This window comes from Anabas testudineus, chromosome 10, assembly GCF_900324465.2.
Source record: "Anabas testudineus chromosome 10, fAnaTes1.2, whole genome shotgun sequence".
NCBI lineage: Eukaryota > Metazoa > Chordata > Actinopteri > Anabantiformes > Anabantidae > Anabas > Anabas testudineus.
In genome coordinates this window covers 22,678,830-22,695,741 of record NC_046619.1, presented here as the reverse complement: position 1 = coordinate 22,695,741, position 16,912 = coordinate 22,678,830, and the positions used below count along the sequence as shown (strand labels likewise).

Sequence of the window (16,912 nt, the reverse complement as noted above, 5' to 3'; positions counted from 1 at the left end):
ATAAAAGTTAAACTAGGTAAAATAATGTGTTTTTATTACAGCAGACAGCTGTTAAATTAGGAAGATGCCTTATTGTTATTATTTTTTTAAAAACATTTATACACCTTATTAACAGGAAACGGAGTTTGCCGTTCAAACATCCAACCAGCAGGCGGCAGCAGCGGCGGTAGTTCACACGGAAGTGGCTCGTGGCCGCTCACTAGACAACTTCCGCCACGTCTGTTTGTGTTCCGTGTCGTGTTTTCATGTAGTTCAGCATGAAGTAAGTAAAATGTTCATTATTGAGGTTTTTAACTGCAGCTACGTCTTTATATTAACGAGGTTAGCAGATCTAGGCGAACCTGCTCGCTATTGCTAAAAGCTAGTCCCCTTTTTTTTTTTTTTTTACCGAGCCCCGTTGAAAAATCTAACAATATAACAATTTGTAGTCAGCTGGTTAAAAAGCTATATGAAAAACACCCCTTAACATTCTTAAAGACAATAATTAATGGTAATTGTTGAATTCGTCATGATCCAGTAAGGTCGTAATTCAGTTAAATCCAAGTTTTAAAGTGAGATTCATTCATTTTTTGTGAACGTTTTTTTATATTTGAGTCGATTTGTTTTTTATTAAGTGGGTTCACCTGAAAGCAGTTTTGTATTTATCATAGTTTATGTGTATTTATCATATGATACATTTAACTAAGCTCTATGAGGTCTCAGTGTCTACGTATTACTACTAATACTACTACTATAAATTCATGAATACAAGATAAATCAAGTAAATGTACAAATACAGTGGCTGGTTTCCATAAGCACTGATTCTATTATTTATAACTATAACTTGCAGTCTCATGTATTCCTGGTGCTTTTTGATGACCTGAGGCAAACATTTAGCCTTCACACAACTACCTGGTGATGTGACACATACAGCTGGTAAATATTCATGTCTTTTGTTTCCAGTCCGTTAACAAAGGTGAAGTTGATCAACGAGCTGAATGAGCGCGAGGCCGACCTCGGAGTGAACGAGTCCGTGTCCTGGCACTCAGAGTACAAAGACAGCGCCTGGATATTTGTTGGTAGGAAAAGTCGGACTTTCCTGGATGAGCTGATGCTGCATGTTGTCATGTTTTGAAACATGATTTAATGTGTGACACAGATGATGCAAGAAAGAAAATGAATGGAAGACCCATTAAAAGGAAGAACAGAGCAAAGGGAAGGACGGAAGGTTGTTATGCTGTGTGTGATGTTTGTGATTTTGTTTCCTGCAGGAGGCTTTCCATACGAGCTGACCGAGGGCGACATCATCTGCGTCTTCTCTCAGTAAGAACCTGCACGTTTTTCTCTTTGTCTTTCTCTTCACCCACCCTCAGTAAAACAACTCACCTTTTTTTCCTCCTAAACACCTGACAGGTACGGGGAGGTCGTTAACATCAACCTGGTGCGCGACAAGAAGACGGGGAAGTCCAAAGGTTTCTGCTTCATCTGCTATGAGGACCAGAGGAGCACCATCCTGGCTGTGGACAACTTCAACAGCATCAAGGTGACACAGCTGGTTCACACCTGCTGTACCTTCGTTCTGTGCTGCTCAGAGATTGGCTACAGGTGCACAGTGTCAGGGACACACCTGAAGACCAATAATTCAAACTGTGAATCTGTTTCTGCCGTCAGATCAAAGGCCGGACCATCCGGGTGGACCACGTTAAAGACTACCGTCCCCCTAAAGACTCTGAGGACATGGACGATGTGACCAGACATCTGAGGGAGGAGGGCTGTGCTCCAAAAGCCGTTAAATCTTCCTCCTCTTCATCAGAGGAAGACGAGCAGTACAGTGTACCTGTGAAGAAGCTGAAGAAAGGTGAGGTCACTTCCTGTTGTCTTCAGCTCACCTGATAAAAGAATCGTTCTCAGATGGATTTTTATTTCCTGTCTTCTGCTCCTGTCACAGACAAAAAAGAGAAAAAGAAGAAGAAGAAAGAGAAGAAAAAGAAGAAGAAGGCAGAGAAAGAGAGGGGGAGCCGGGAGCTGTCCTCTTCCTCACCTCCTCCTCCTCCTTTTGTCAGAGTCAAAGAAGAGAAGGAGGACACAGCCTATGATAAATACAACCAGAGGGGGGCGCCGTCCAGCCAGCAGAGTGGACAGAGGGCGAGGGAGAACGAGGAAGAGAGGAGGAGGGAGACAGACAGGCAGAGAGACGAAGACAGGAGGAGAGACCGTGAGAGGGAGAACGACAGAGACAGGAAACGAGAGACAGACAGAGAGAATGACAGAAGAGAGACAGGTAGGGGGAGAGTAGATCGACAGAGAGAGAGGGATGGAGAAAGACGACGAGACGCTGACCGGGACCGAGATGAAAGAAGAGAGATGGACAGAGACAGTGACAGGAAGAGGGAGACAGACAGAGACGACAGAAGAAGAGAGACAGACAGGGACGACAGAAGAAGAGAGACAGATAGAGACAAAGACAGAAGAAGAGAGACAGACAGAGACCACGATAGACGAAAGTAGAAGCAGGATCTGATGGAGGAGACAGACAGAAACAAACTAACGACAGAAGAGAGACAGACACCACTTGTTCAGTGGTATCTTAACAAGGACAAACCAACTTTCTTACATGAAGAAGTAATTAAACCTTTTTTATGTTCTTAATTTTGATATCACACAATCATTGATTTGTCTCTTATGTCATTAGTTTTTCCTCCACACACTCAGAATCTTAATTTGTCAGATTTCAGTGTTGACTGCTGGACTGAGGACAGGGTGGGTGGAGTCCCTTCATAGGATCTCCTTTGTGTGTTTGTAATGTTGCAGATCAGTGTTTTTTTAAACGTATTATTAAAATGTAACTCCACATTTAGGCTGCTCTCAGTTTCCAGACTCGATCAAAGTGATGAACAGAACAGACGTTTGAAGACGACTCAGCGCAAACATTCAAAATGAGAAACTAACAGTGATGTTAGTTTTACAACTAAACCATTTACAGCCAAACATACCGGTTCCTCTGAAAGTGACAAGTACAAGTACAAGTTTAACACCGTCTTCGTCCTGAATGTGAAGCTTCTGAATACGTTCAGACATTTAAATGAAATAAAGTGACACATGTATGATTGATTTAGGTGACACTGAGTCAGTGAAACTAAGAGACTCGTTAGCTCAGTTTTGTTGTTTTGCCATTAGAACTAACAGCCGAACTTAATTTAAAGAGGATTGGTTTTTTTTAGTAGACAAGTCGGAACTTCTTGAATCGTTTTCGTCAGTGTAAAAGTTTCTTTTAATTTGATTTCATTAACAAGCGTTGATAAACAGATTGAATAAGAGCAGACAACAACAGTGCTCTGTAAGTTTATATTGTAGAAAATGAACGAAGCAGCAAAACTAAAATAACTTTTACTTGGATAAACTGGCAGTTTATTCACAGTGGACATTAGTAATTATAATTAATATTATATAACTTGAACAACAGACTGAAGAAGCTTTTGGTGAAACGTTTCAGTCCAGTTACCGTGACAAAGTGTCTCCTCCTGTTCAGTTCTTAATGATTTAACTTTAATTTCTCAGATATTACAACTTTTAGTTTTATTGCTTAATTAATCTAAAACCTTTCAAAGAAAAGACAAAAGTGACTAAATCAAACCCATGTTTTTATTGTTTTACATATTTTGATTTCTTCACAAGTTAAATCAGTTACAAACAAACAGTAACCATCCAAATATAACACGAGTTTAATCAATTCTACATCTCATTTTATTGACGCACCAACCTTTCGTCCTCAGTTTGGGGAAAAACCACCTGCAGCTGTTTTTCCTTAATGAATCCTGCGCGTGGACAAACGGAGGTCAAGGCAGTTTTCTTTTGCTAAATGAACGCAGAAACACAGGGCAGAGGTCCGAGGGCTTTGCAGTTCAGTTGCAGACGTGACGGCGGTCAGAGGTATATGGTGAAGTTGGGTTCTTCCTGGTCGGTTGCTACAGAGGTTCACACATGGGGAACGTTAGGAAACCTGTTTTTTAACTCACAGAGAGCCTCACGCAAGAACCAATCGTGTTAAAGAGATCAATGTTCAAGCTGCACAAACAAAAGAGTTCAAAGGACAATTTACAGAAAAATTGAAATTTTAGTACAAGACTGAAAATGTTGACGCCTGAGTCCCGGGGTCTTTAAAGACGTCACACAAGCAGCAATCAGCTTTTCCTGTATTCCTCTTACAAGAGTCTCAGTTGCATGTTTGAGTAAAAGTGAAAAAGAAGAAGCACCAAGACAGAGGTTCAGCAGGAACAGGAGGTCGGCGGTAGAAAATAAGGCGCTGGCGGCTGAACAGACTGCAGGAGGATTATTACTCCTCTGTTTACTGCTTTTATCTGAGATTGATGAAGGGTGGAGGAATGAAACCCTGATCCACAGTCCGACAGACTGCTGCAGGGAAGTGAACCAGCAACCTGACACAGCGTGAAAGAGCAAAACCTCAGTGAGATGATCAACAGAAGCTGCAGCTGAGAGTTAAACCACCGCACAGTCTGATATTAATAGAGAAATCACGTCTTCGGTGTGAGAGTCTAAACGTTTTTAACTTACTAACTTTAACCTTTACTTCTACCGTGGCGTCGTTTCTAGTGAAAATCTCACTACTGAATGTTTCTTGATGACTGTGGCCAAATGAACTAGAAATGTGTTTTTAAGATCGCGTCACTGTGAAAACAATTCTTCAAATCCACGGTTCAGTTTAGACCTCGGTTTCCTTTTTTTGGTGTAGAGTTTTGTTTTAATGAGAAATCCGTGGAACACCGTTGTTTAAATGGACTTTAAACGACCTACACTTTGCAGTGTCCCTGAAGGTCTCTACAGGTGTATATGGATGCTGTGTTTCTAGAACTTCTGTCCATCCTGTGACGGTGGCTGTGGGAAGACCAGACACTGGTTTCAGAACCGATACACCTTTTATTGATGAAGTATCTTCACATCAGGCGTTTGGTTTGCTTGGTTTTCTACAACATTCTAAGAATAGAAATCCTATACTTGGTTTTATGTGTCTCTGTCCCACGTTCAAGCTTTGATTCTGATCATTTTTGGCCAGTGAGAAACAACAGTGACTATTTTACTGACTCGGTCACACACGGCTCAAAGCGCGTTAAAGCTGTCACATCGCTTCCACTGTTACTCCGACTGTGCCGGGGAAACCTGATTCACATTTAACGCACCGAGGCAGAACCTGTTCCCAGCAGAGTCCAGAATGTGAAGACGTCAGAGCCTGCTGAGGTCGTCCCAGGCAGGACAGGTAGCGGTCAAAAATCAGACCCAAAGTCATTTGTATGAGGACACCTGAGTCTGAGCCATTCGTCCCTAGGCGTCTGATCAATGAGACTGACCCGTTCATGGACACCGCACAGGGTGGAGCTGGTCTGTAGCTGCTGGTCAGTTGTTTGATTTTGAAACAGCTTCAGATGTTTTTCACTAAATGTCAGACGACGACTTCCTAAACGACTGCTGCACTGAGCTGCATCACCAACATCGCAGGACGTTCAGAGTCCAGAACAGGAGTCCCCTGAGCTCTTCAACTGGTCCTGCCTCGTCTTCCTCTGTGTCACAGCTCCGTCAGCACATGGAGATGGTGACGTTGATCCCCAAGTTACCATTGTCAGCGAACAGATGAGCGATGGAGGTGTCGAACACCAGGCAGTCGCTGTTCATGATGGCGGCTGCAACCCCATCATGGATGGAGCGTGGCGTGGCCTCCCAGGTCAGCCGGCGCCGGTTGCCATTGAGCTCTAGGCGATAGGCGAAGTTCTCGGCCTGTTTGCGGGTCCCGATGAGCAGCACGACGGCAAAGAACTGCTGGTGGCCTTCGTACTTCTCCTGCTTCTCCAGGACCAGCATGAAGTGGTGACTAAAACAGGACTGCATCATGACCCAGTCCACAGCACCTGGCAGGTTGATGTCTGTCGCCAGGAACACGATGTCCTCCCCCTGCAGAGAGAAGGAAAAGGACTTTCATTAGTCATTTATCTTTAGTGGTGACAATTAACAGATTAATGGACCGATCGTTTCAGGCGTCTTCTCCTGCTCAACTCAGTCGATTGAAGAGCATTCTGCCATTTCCCAGTGAAAGTGAAGGTTGTGGTGCTGACCTGCAGCGTGGTGATAGACTTGTGTGCGTGCATCAGGTGAGGCATGACGGCCTCCAGCGAGCCGTGCCACTTGCAGGTAGCCCCGGGGCACGGACACGTGTACGGTCTGAACTCACACACCTCCTCGTGGTCGGGCTTCTCACTGTGATAAAGGGACAGCAGACAGCCGGCCGACGAGTACTGTAGGGACAAGAAGAGACAGGACGGAGCTTTAAGAAGACACAACGATGCTAGGAAACATTAATGAGTCAGACAAGAACACGAGAAACATCTGTTTCCCCGTCAGATACCAACATATTTTCACTCTGCTGTGTTCTGTTCGTACATTTATCCTCATCACACTGAGCCGCTGCTGCAGCTGAGAACAGCCTGCATATTAATGATCTCCTGATTTAGATGATCCAGATGAAGTGTGAGGCCCGCTGTGATGTAAAAATAGCCTGAGAGAGACTGTGTGTTCTGGTCAGAGGCAGATTACAGTAATGGCTGCAGCTTTCTACAGACGCTGAAGGTCACAGTGATGGGATTGCCCCCCCGCTCCTTGTGTTTCATCTTAAAAAACACAGCGACTATAGACAGAGCCTATGGTAGTGTAATGTAGTGGGGGAGGGGGTGGGGGGCTGATGAGGACAGTAAATGAGGTATGAAAACAGCGAGGCGACAAGCAGCTCTGGGGAGGCAGGCGGCTGCATTAGTGATGCTGTTTGAACTTCGCCTCCTCCCAAACAGAGAGAGAATATCCATAAACATGAGGAGGGAGCAGAGATATTCAGCACAGGGCAGATTGAAGAAGACAAACCAATACAAACACAAGTCTTTGTAGGATTTCTCTTCCATTCTCCATTTTCAGTTTAGAAAGGTGCTCTATAAATAAATGTATTATTATCTCAATCTGTTTCACTTGGGGAGAAACACTGAAAATCCACCAGACGAAGTCCTACGACAAACCCTGAGTAAGCCTGCAGCTTGTGCTGCTGCTGTTTCTATTATTTAGTTCAGACTCGTTGACATGAACTCTGATGATATGATGCAGTGCATCGCAACAGCACAAACTACAGCCTCCACAATCCTGTGTGGACACACTGTGTGTATCCTTCATCATTCCCGCCTCACAGAACGTAGAGAATCCTGCACCGTTTCATCACCGTTTACTAGCTAGCCGTCTTCATCTTCACCTTCCTTGTTGTGTTGCTGCATCTTTGTCAAGGTGAGGAAACACCATGTATGGTCAAAGGACAGGTAATAACATCAGAGTTCGAGTGTGTGATCATACTGAGTGACCGCTGCAGTCTGTCTACATCCAGAGATGTTACAGAGTGATGCGTAGCAGTCAGATAACAGACATTTCACAGAGTGAACGTTCATTACGATGTGTCAGACGCCATTAACCAGCTCTGAAGTGTTTTGCACAATAATTCATTGGAGAGACAAAATTAATCATTTAACTAAATCTTTATACATTTGGTGACATTCAGAAAAACTGATTCAACAGTATTTTCCTGTGGCTCTGCCGTCACAGACTGTTTCTGTTGTGTTCCACTGCTGCTGGCTGGGTTTTATCTCTTAACAGCATGATAACTGGATTAACTTCTGGAAGGTGAATGGCAGCAGTGGATTTGGCTGTTTGGCCTGGATAAAGAGAGACTGCCTACAGGAAGACACCTACACATCTGCATGAGGAAAAAAGAATCAGGCGGCGAGAGGATCATGGAAGATGGAGGCTTCCAATTACTCATTAATATATCATCGTAACCCCTTTATGTTCCTGTTTACCCAGAGTAGTGGTGACACATTTCTTATTTACAGCAGCAGATACTGACCCAGAACCAACAGGAGAGAAACAGCAAAAGCTTAAAAGGATCAAACTAACATCAAAACCGTTAAACCGTTGTTAATTATAGACCAACAAAACCAAAATAAACTGAAATACTTCCCATTATTAGAATCAGCTGATGTGGAAATGTTTGATTATCTATTCATTTTCAAACATTCAACGATCAGAACGATCCATTAGCTGAATAAAAACACAGGAAGAGTGAGGTTTCACTGTTGGATTAAATATTCATGTGCTGCAGGTTCAGCCTGGATTCAATTAGACAAAGCAGCTGTTTGTTTAATGACCTCACAAAGCAAAGCGAATTTCCAACTTCTCTTTTTCCACAGAATTCAATAAAACACCTGGAAAACTTCACCTGTTTGTTTGAAGTTGAGAATCCAGAGTTTCAACGTCAGAAAATAGATTTATTGATTTGTAAATTATCTTTTGTATTACACATAACAAAACAGCTAATTTTAAACACATTTAGAATTAAATATTAAACAGAACCACATTCTCCTTCACGTTGCCAGTTCCCAGTACAGAAAAGACGCCTCAGATCCACCAACACAGGCAGAAACACAGCAGAGCCTCAGTCTGCATCAGCACGATCAATACCAATCAGGATAAAAGTGAGAGGATGGGGGGCGAGGGGGGGGCAGGCTGGTAAATGGCTTAGAGGTAAAAAGATCCTCCATCATGCTTCATTTCAAGGTTTTTAAACAGGGAGGACATCAGTGGATACGTTTGTATTAGATCAATAATTAAACCAGATTAATGAGAGCATTTAAACCAGATGAAGTCAGGACATTAATTCGTGACCAGATTAACTGTGTGAAGTCCTGTGAGCGACTTCTACGGCTGCAGCATCCAGGACAGACACAACATCCGTGTGAGCAGCAGATCTGTGATTGAAGGTTACTCAGGAGTCTGTAATTAGGTTTTTTTCTAAACAAGCTTGAGCTGAACAGAAAACTGTGTTTTCGTCATAGGGACGTAAGTTCACTCATCACATTTACAAAAAGATCCAGAAAGGACGGCACAACCTCAAACCAGCATCAGGAGAACATTTACATTTAGTCAAGTAAGGGAGACAACATCTGAAGCAGAGCGCCATCAGGTGGTCCACATGTAAACTTCCACAGTTTCTTTGGTTGTGTAAAATTGAATTGAATTGAATTGAACTTATCACCCACTTATATTACTGACTCCTCAGGTAGTTTAACAGTTTGACACGTGACCCTAACAACGCGCAGGATGACGATTGACATGTAACTCGACTGTAACATGTAACACGGACTCCACAGAGGTTCCAGGGCAGAGAAGAAGACACGAAAGGTACGGTGCCGTTTTGTGAAACCTGTTTTGCTTCATGTACAATACCCACAACAATTTTGACCTGAAAAGGTGCCAGAGGAAAGGTCGTGGCGTTTATCCTCTGGGGAACAGGAACGTGAGCCACAAATTTCATGACGACCTCAGCTGCTCTGCAGGACTTGATGAATCCTGTCAGAATTTACCTGATGCGTGTGACGAATAGAAAAACTCAGCATCACCACTTGTTCCTGTGTTGACTGGACAAACGGAGACGCCGAGTGATTTAAATCTACAGTAAACATGAGTTTCAGGTTTTGGTGTCAGACCTTTTCCAGAAGTAATGATCAACAACCCATAATAGAAAATCTCTCACAAAACCAGAACAAACTGCAGCCACAGGACTTTTTCCATCCAGGACTCACCTGGCTGCCCAGCAGCGGTTTGGTGCGGCCAACAGGTCGAATGGCCCCGACCTCTGACCCCTGGTGCTGCTGCTGTTGTTGTCGTCCAGTATTAGCGGTTAGCCCTGCGGTGCTAGTCGAACCAACTCCTTGATGGCGATGCCAGCCCAGCAGGCAGCGCCACTGAGCCAACTCCCTGAGGAGAGGCAGGCAGGAGGCCGGACACAGCATCCAACTCACACAGCTGACACAAACACACACAGGTAGATTACTTCCACAACGGAAACCTCAGCCAGCATGAGGTGAAATTAAAAACACACACGCAAGGTGACCTCTTCAGACGTTCTGTGTGGTGAACCGTCCAAAACCAAAGATATTCAGTTCACAATTACACACAACAGAGAAAGGCTGAAAGATTTTTTATCTGAACGCTGCAGTTTCAGTTTAAGTCAGAGCTATATGTTGGTAAGATGATAGGTTGTTTTTTAAATCTGCAAAATCCTTCAATCTAAATCAAACTGGGAAGTTAAACCTGGATTTCTGTCCCATTCTGCTCTTCGCACACAACCAGACAGAAGGACAAAACCAGACTACAGCCAGTCTGCAGCTGTTCAGACAGACTGCAGAGCCGCGTGGAGATCATATATCAGAAGGATTAAAACTCTACAGCAGGACAACAACTGGCCGACCACGTTTAGTTTCCATCAAACACACAATATCACATGATTCATCTCTGTTTGCACAGAGAAATTATTCATGGGTTTGCGCTCAGATACAGACAACTCACAACAACACAGGAGTTTAGTTTGAGTTGTCACATTTACAAAACTAAATTTGGACAAATGCAAATGTCGCACAATCACACTGGAAAGGATCAACAGCGGAGAGCTGCTGAGAAAGATTCAACACTGACGACTCCAAAAACATGATGTCAGCATTTACACAGTCGACTATGAACTTACTGGTAATCACACACAAAACTTGAGCAAATTAAAATAGAGCTCTGTCAGAAGTTTTTTAAACATGCAGCAACATGAAAATATCTTTGGGTTTTGGTGGTTGGACAAAACAAGACGTCTGAAGATGTGTCACTGGACCCTGACCACTTTAAACAAGGAGTCAACATATTTTTCAAATATATTTCACATAATCAGAAATAATAAGAAAAATAACTTCAGTTATCACCAGCACAAAAAACTACAGTTTGTAAATGTAACTACAACCTCTGAAAACGGACACGACAGCTTCTTTAAATGCTCTCATACAGTTCATTTGTAGATTAAATAACAGCAGCTGTGCTATGTGCAGACGTTTGTGCAACTTACTAAGTCTGTAGGTTGTTAGTCAGTCTGAAGGATTCCACTAAAAACCAGCAAACTCTGGATGCCAACGAGGCTGGCTTCTACAGCAGGACAAGGATCCACAGCAGACACTAAAATCCATCATTACTTTAAGAAACAGACGATGAAACTACTAGAAGAGCCCCCCCAGTCCCCCCACTGGAACATCAGTAAAAAGTTGGGCAGAGATCCTACGCCGGGTTCAGGCTACGAAATATTTCCGTCTGAAAAGGCGGTCACCTCATGGAATTACATGACTAGAGTCAGAAACGTTCCCGGTTTAATTATTGGTAGAAATTCTTGCGGTAGTTTGGTGAAGAGATACGACCGATCCACAAACCTTTCCTCCGCCTCACGTTCCACTTTGTAACACCAACATTTCTCTTTCTCTCTCCCATGTTTGCAGCCAGAAAGCTCTGTGCTCCCATTGGTCCACGTGTTGGTGGTGTTGAGGCTCAGGAGTTTACCATTCACCATTTATGTCGCTCAACACGTCATACAAGTTAAAAATTCAATAGTTTAGTCTTTGCATCACTGAGCCATCAAAGATTCAGCATTAGTTGTAATCTGACTTATATGAAACTGTTGCATCCCAACATCTGTCAGTTAGGGCTGTTGTTGGACTGACCTGAACCCAGCCTCAGATTTGTTCACATAGCAGGTGGAAGAAAATGTGGCAGGAAGTTCGGAAGAATCGGTCTCTGTCCACTACCTGCAGGTCAGCACTTCTCACACCTCGGTCTCTCGAGGTCACGTTTTAAAGCCAATGGACCAGTTGCCCGAAACAGCTGAACCAATTATTTTTTCCTGAAATTCCCCACAGACTTAGCAGTGCACCCAAACTTTTGCACATGTCACTATTACAGTTTAATATTTAAATGGATGGTTTCACATTTTTTAAATTAAGACACATTTATTTTTGAAACTGCTACAAAAATAAACTGAATCTGCTGAAGCTGCATCAGGGAACCGAAACATCAAACATCAGGCGGCTGCAGGCTGTCAGACGCACACAGAATCAACTACTTACACCTGACACACTCATTAAAGAAATAACCAATAGATAATCAATCAGCTGCAGGATGCTCACTCACACACACACACACACGTACCAGCTCCTGTTGGTGAATATAAACAGATGCAGCAGTAATGCAGCTGAACCTCGCTCTCCTGCTTTCTCTTCTGCTGCAGCAGCAGAGAAAAAAAAAAAAAACTGTTTTCTTCTTCTGTGGTGGAAAAATACAGCAGCACACAGACTTGGAGCCAAAACACAGATACCAACACACACACTCTCAGCTGTGTGGAGACCGTCCGAATGGTGGTGAAAACCTCTCTCTGTCTCCGTCTCTGACAGAGCGGCAGGAAAACATTAGCCCTCCAACCGACTGAGATACTGCAGCACACACACACACACACACACACAATAACACACACTCTGCAAAAACACACACAAACACGCCACACACACACACACACAGTGGGGGCGGGGAGGAAGAAAGCTGAGAGAGAGAGAGAGAATAAAAGGGGAGTATCGCTTAGCAGAGCGCAATCCTCCTCCTCCTCCTCCTCCTCCCAGCATCTGTCGACAGTCCCCAACACACACATATGTTCCCATGAATGCACACACACTCCTCTCTTCCTTTCTTTCAACTCAGCAGCGCGTTTTTATCACACGCACCTGTGTGTTTTCGGTTCATCACTCTAAAACTTTGGTTTATGACTAAATATCTGCAAAACTTTCAGCCTTCACCTTTGGATTTAACTTCATGCTACGATCAGATTTCTGTTTTAACAACACAATGAGTTTCTACTCCTGTCGCTGTAAAACTTCTGTAAATCAGCTGGTTGCTCGTGGCCACAGGTCGAGGTGACTTCGGCTAAAACAAATTCATTATTATTATTATTGTTGTTGTCAGTCATGTCCGTGCCAGGAGTTAGAAATACTGTCTCATGGTTGTAGCATGTCTGCAGTTCATCCAGAGTCCAGGTGGACCCTTGTGCTCCCTCCTTCCCTCCAGCAGGTCCTTAGACTACATCGCAGTGACCGGAGCCAAACCCGGCTGCGAGAGGCGGGCTACACTCCGAGCAGGTCTCCAGTCTATCACAGTGTTCTAATTACCTTTGACAACTAATAACTAATCAGTTCATCTTTGAATTCAAGTAGAAGCTTGTGCCAAATTTCAAGGAAGAGATGCTCCTTTGATATCATGTTCACAAGAATGACACAAACTCAAGGTCACAGTGACCTTGACCGATGACATTTAACCACCAAAATCTAATCAGTTCATCCTCGAGTACTAGAGAAAATGTACATGAACTTCCTTAAAAGGTGTGCTGAGATATCGTGTTAAGATGAATGGGACGGATGGACGACGCGAACAAGTAACAAAACATCTAAGAGGCTCCACCTGGTGGTGAGGCAGGGTACTCCACTGCAGGTCTGACTAACCATGGACCATAGAAAGAGAAGAGAAGAAACACCTTTATTTGTCATTTGTCACATTTACATGTTACAGATGAAATTTGTATTTTGGGGGGAGCAGTGGGCAGCTACATACAGCGCCCGGGGAGCTAGCGTAGAGAGTCTTGCTCAAGGACACGGTGTCTGTGACAGGGTTTGAACCCCAAACCTTCTGTACCTCAGGCCAATGATCTACTCATTGCCACTCTACGCCGAGGGAGGGAGCTGAAGAGCCAGAGACGGGGAGCAGGCCTGAAATCGATAACAATCTTCTAATGTTTGAAGATATATCAGGACACTGACGACGGATCAGGGTACAGAGGATCCCACAGCGGAGAACCAACACAGCATTAATGTTTTAAAAAACACATCTACTCCCCTCAGTCTCACGATCATACACAATAGTGAAAAGTGTGATAAACGCTGGTGACAGCAGTTTTTAACACACTCACAGTGGAAAACGTGCAGAGACAGAACCGGTTCCTGTGAGAACACGAAACATCTGAATCACAGATCATGGTCATACCTTACATGGCTGGGGTTTCAGATAAGCTCAAGAGGATTTTCAGAAAACACAACATCCCTGTCTATTTCAAACCCACTAACACACTTAGACAGAAACTTGTACATCCCAAAGATCGGACTCCAAAACACAAGATGAGCAATATAGTGTATGCGGTCCAATGCAGTGAGGAATGCCCTGAACTGTACATTGGAGAAACCAAACAGCCGCTACACAGGAGGATGGCACAGCACAGGAGGAGTAACACCTCAGGTCCTGAATCAGCTGTGTACCTTCATCTTAAGGATAAAGGACACTCATTTGAGGACTGTGACGTTAAAATATTGGACAAAGAGGACAAGTGGTTTGAGAGAGGGGTGAGGGAAGCCCTGCATGTGCAGATCAACACTCCCTCTCTCAACAGAGGTGGAGGACTTAGACACAACCTGTCTTCTATTTATCATGCTGCCCTTTCATCTATCCCCAAAAAGGCCAGAACCAGTTCACACCTGCACCAGGTTGGACACACTTAACGACCCATTTAGGTGTTACGAGGGGGTGGGCTGAGGTGTGATCGTTACATCCTTCACATCCCCCCCATCCTTTGTTTCACCTAACGAGCCTATTCAGGCCAAGGGGTGGAGTGAAACCAGCCTTGGAGCATAAATTTGCGGCCTCTAACCAACTATCTTCAGACTGAAGAAGCTACTTGGATGAGTAGCGAAACGTTTCAACCAACTAAAGGAAGTCCAGTTGCCATGACTCAACTTCCAGATAACTTCACCTGGACTCAACTCCTCAACAACAGCGGACTGTCCCTTTATTCATCAACAGGTCTGTTACTGGTTTAACTCGGACCAGATCAGACCTGATCCAGACTTGTTTGGGTCCTCGGTGCCGCTGTGACGTCACAGGACACGCACACACCTGTCAGCCAGCGCGTTGAGAACGAACCAGGAAGTGGTTTTAAAAGTGGCTTGAAGGGAGCCGTGTCTTACCTTGCAGGGGAACGGCAGTGTGGAGGCCACCTTCTCCATCGCCAGGTTCCGGATGCTCGGGGACAGCGGGCCCCGGCAGGTCGGGCAGCAGCTCAGCTTCTGGCGGCACGGGTTGCAGACCAGGTGACCCGCCTGACACTGCAGGATGGGCGGCAGGACGTAGTCGAAGCACACCGGGCACTCGAACAGCGCCGTGAGCTCCGAGGACTGTGTGGGCAGGCCGACCGCGGGCAGGGTCACCGCGGAGGAAGGGGCAGCAGACCCCGACCCGGTCACCGAGCTCACACCGGCGGCCGCAGCGGCAGCCGCAGCGGCAGCGGCGCTTCCCGCTCCCCCGTGCTTTCCAACTGCTTTGCCGGTCCCGAGTCCTCCTCCGGCTCCAGGTCCAGGTCCAGGTCCCGCTGAGGACGGACGGCTCATGGCTTCCAGCTGCCGAACGGGCGGTAACATCTAGTGTTTACTCCCGGACCCGGACTCCCGAACCTCTGGGTCCCGGAGACACAACATGGCGGCTGTCAGTTTGTATCGCCTGCCGCTTGCTTTCATTGGCTGCTACACGGCAGACTGACAGGTGGCTCAACCAATCAGAGAGCGGAGTCGAGTCATTACGTAACGTTTGGTAATAAAGGAAAAAGGAGGCAAAATAAGGAGAAAAGTGAAAAAGTATACGAAGTACTAGAAGTACTAAAGTACACGAAGTACACAACGTATACGAAGTACATGAAGTACACAACGTATACGAAGTACATGAAGTACACAAAGTACTGGAAGTACATGAAGTACACGAAGTATACAAAGTACTAGAAGTACTAAAGTACACGAAGTACACAACGTATACGAAGTACATGAAGTACACAAAGTATACGAAGTACATGAAGTACACAAAGTACTGGAAGTACATGAAGTATACAAAGTACTAGAAGTACTAAAGTACACGAAGTACACAACGTACACGAAGTACATGAAGTACACAACGTATACGAAGTACATGAAGTACACAAAGTACTGGAAGTACTAAAGTACACGAAGTACACAACGTATACGAAGTACATGAAGTACACAAAGTACTGGAAGTACTAAAGTACACGAAGTACACAACGTATACGAAGTACATGAAGTACACAACGTATACGAAGTACATGAAGTACACAAAGTACTGGAAGTACATGAATTACACGAAGTATACAAAGTACTAGAAGTACTAAAGTACACGAAGTACACAACGTATACGAAGTACATGAAGTACACAAAGTACTGGAAGTACTAAAGTACACGAAGTACACAACGTATACGAAGTACATGAAGTACACAAAGTACTAGAAGTACTAAAGTACACGAAGTACACAACGTATACGAAGTACACGAAGTACACAACGTATACGAAGTACATGAAGTACACAAAGTACTGGAAGTACTAAAGTACACGAAGTACACAACGTATACGAAGTACATGAAGTACACAAAGTACTGGAAGTACTAAAGTACACGAAGTATACAACGTATACGAAGTACATGAAGTATACAACGTATACGAAGTACATGAAGTACACAACGTATACGAAGTACATGAAGTACACAAAGTACTGGAAGTACATGAAGTACACGAAGTATACAAAGTACTAGAAGTACTAAAGTACACGAAGTACATGAAGTACACAACGTATACGAAGTACTAAAGTACACGAAGTACACAACGTATACGAAGTACAAGAAGTACACAAAGTACTAGAAGTACATGAAGTACACGAAGTATACGAAGTACTAAAGTACACGAAGTACACAAAGTACTGGAAGTACATGAAATACACGAAGTATACAAAGTACTAGAAGTGCTAAAGTACACGAAGTACTAGAAGTACACAACGTATACGAAGTACTAAAGTACACGAAGTACACAACGTATACGAAGTACATGAAGTACACAAAGTACTAGAAGTACATGAAGTACACAAAGTACTAGAAGTACTAAAGTACAC

At 44.2% G+C, this 16,912-nt stretch overlaps 2 protein-coding genes across 2 annotated transcripts; one reads left to right on the top strand and one right to left on the bottom strand.

The window, feature by feature from the left end:
- The first annotated feature begins 214 nt into the window (after positions 1–214).
- On the top strand, positions 215–2,836 carry rbmx2 (RNA binding motif protein X-linked 2). Its single transcript, XM_026357613.1, has 6 exons — positions 215–262; positions 943–1,058; positions 1,251–1,302; positions 1,393–1,522; positions 1,651–1,837; positions 1,928–2,836. The coding sequence occupies exons 1-6, from the start codon at positions 258–260 to the stop codon at positions 2,485–2,487; spliced, it is 1,050 nt and encodes a 349-aa protein (XP_026213398.1). The 5' UTR covers positions 215–257; the 3' UTR covers positions 2,488–2,836.
- Positions 2,837–3,599: 763 nt separating this feature from the next.
- On the bottom strand, positions 3,600–15,492 carry siah2l (seven in absentia homolog 2 (Drosophila)-like). Its single transcript, XM_026357538.1, has 3 exons — positions 14,937–15,492; positions 6,102–6,281; positions 3,600–5,940 (listed from the first exon to the last, which is right to left on the bottom strand). Exons 1-3 carry the CDS (start codon positions 15,384–15,386, stop codon positions 5,569–5,571), a joined length of 1,002 nt encoding a protein of 333 aa, XP_026213323.1. The 5' UTR covers positions 15,387–15,492; the 3' UTR covers positions 3,600–5,568.
- Between the last annotated feature and the right edge of the window lie 1,420 nt (positions 15,493–16,912).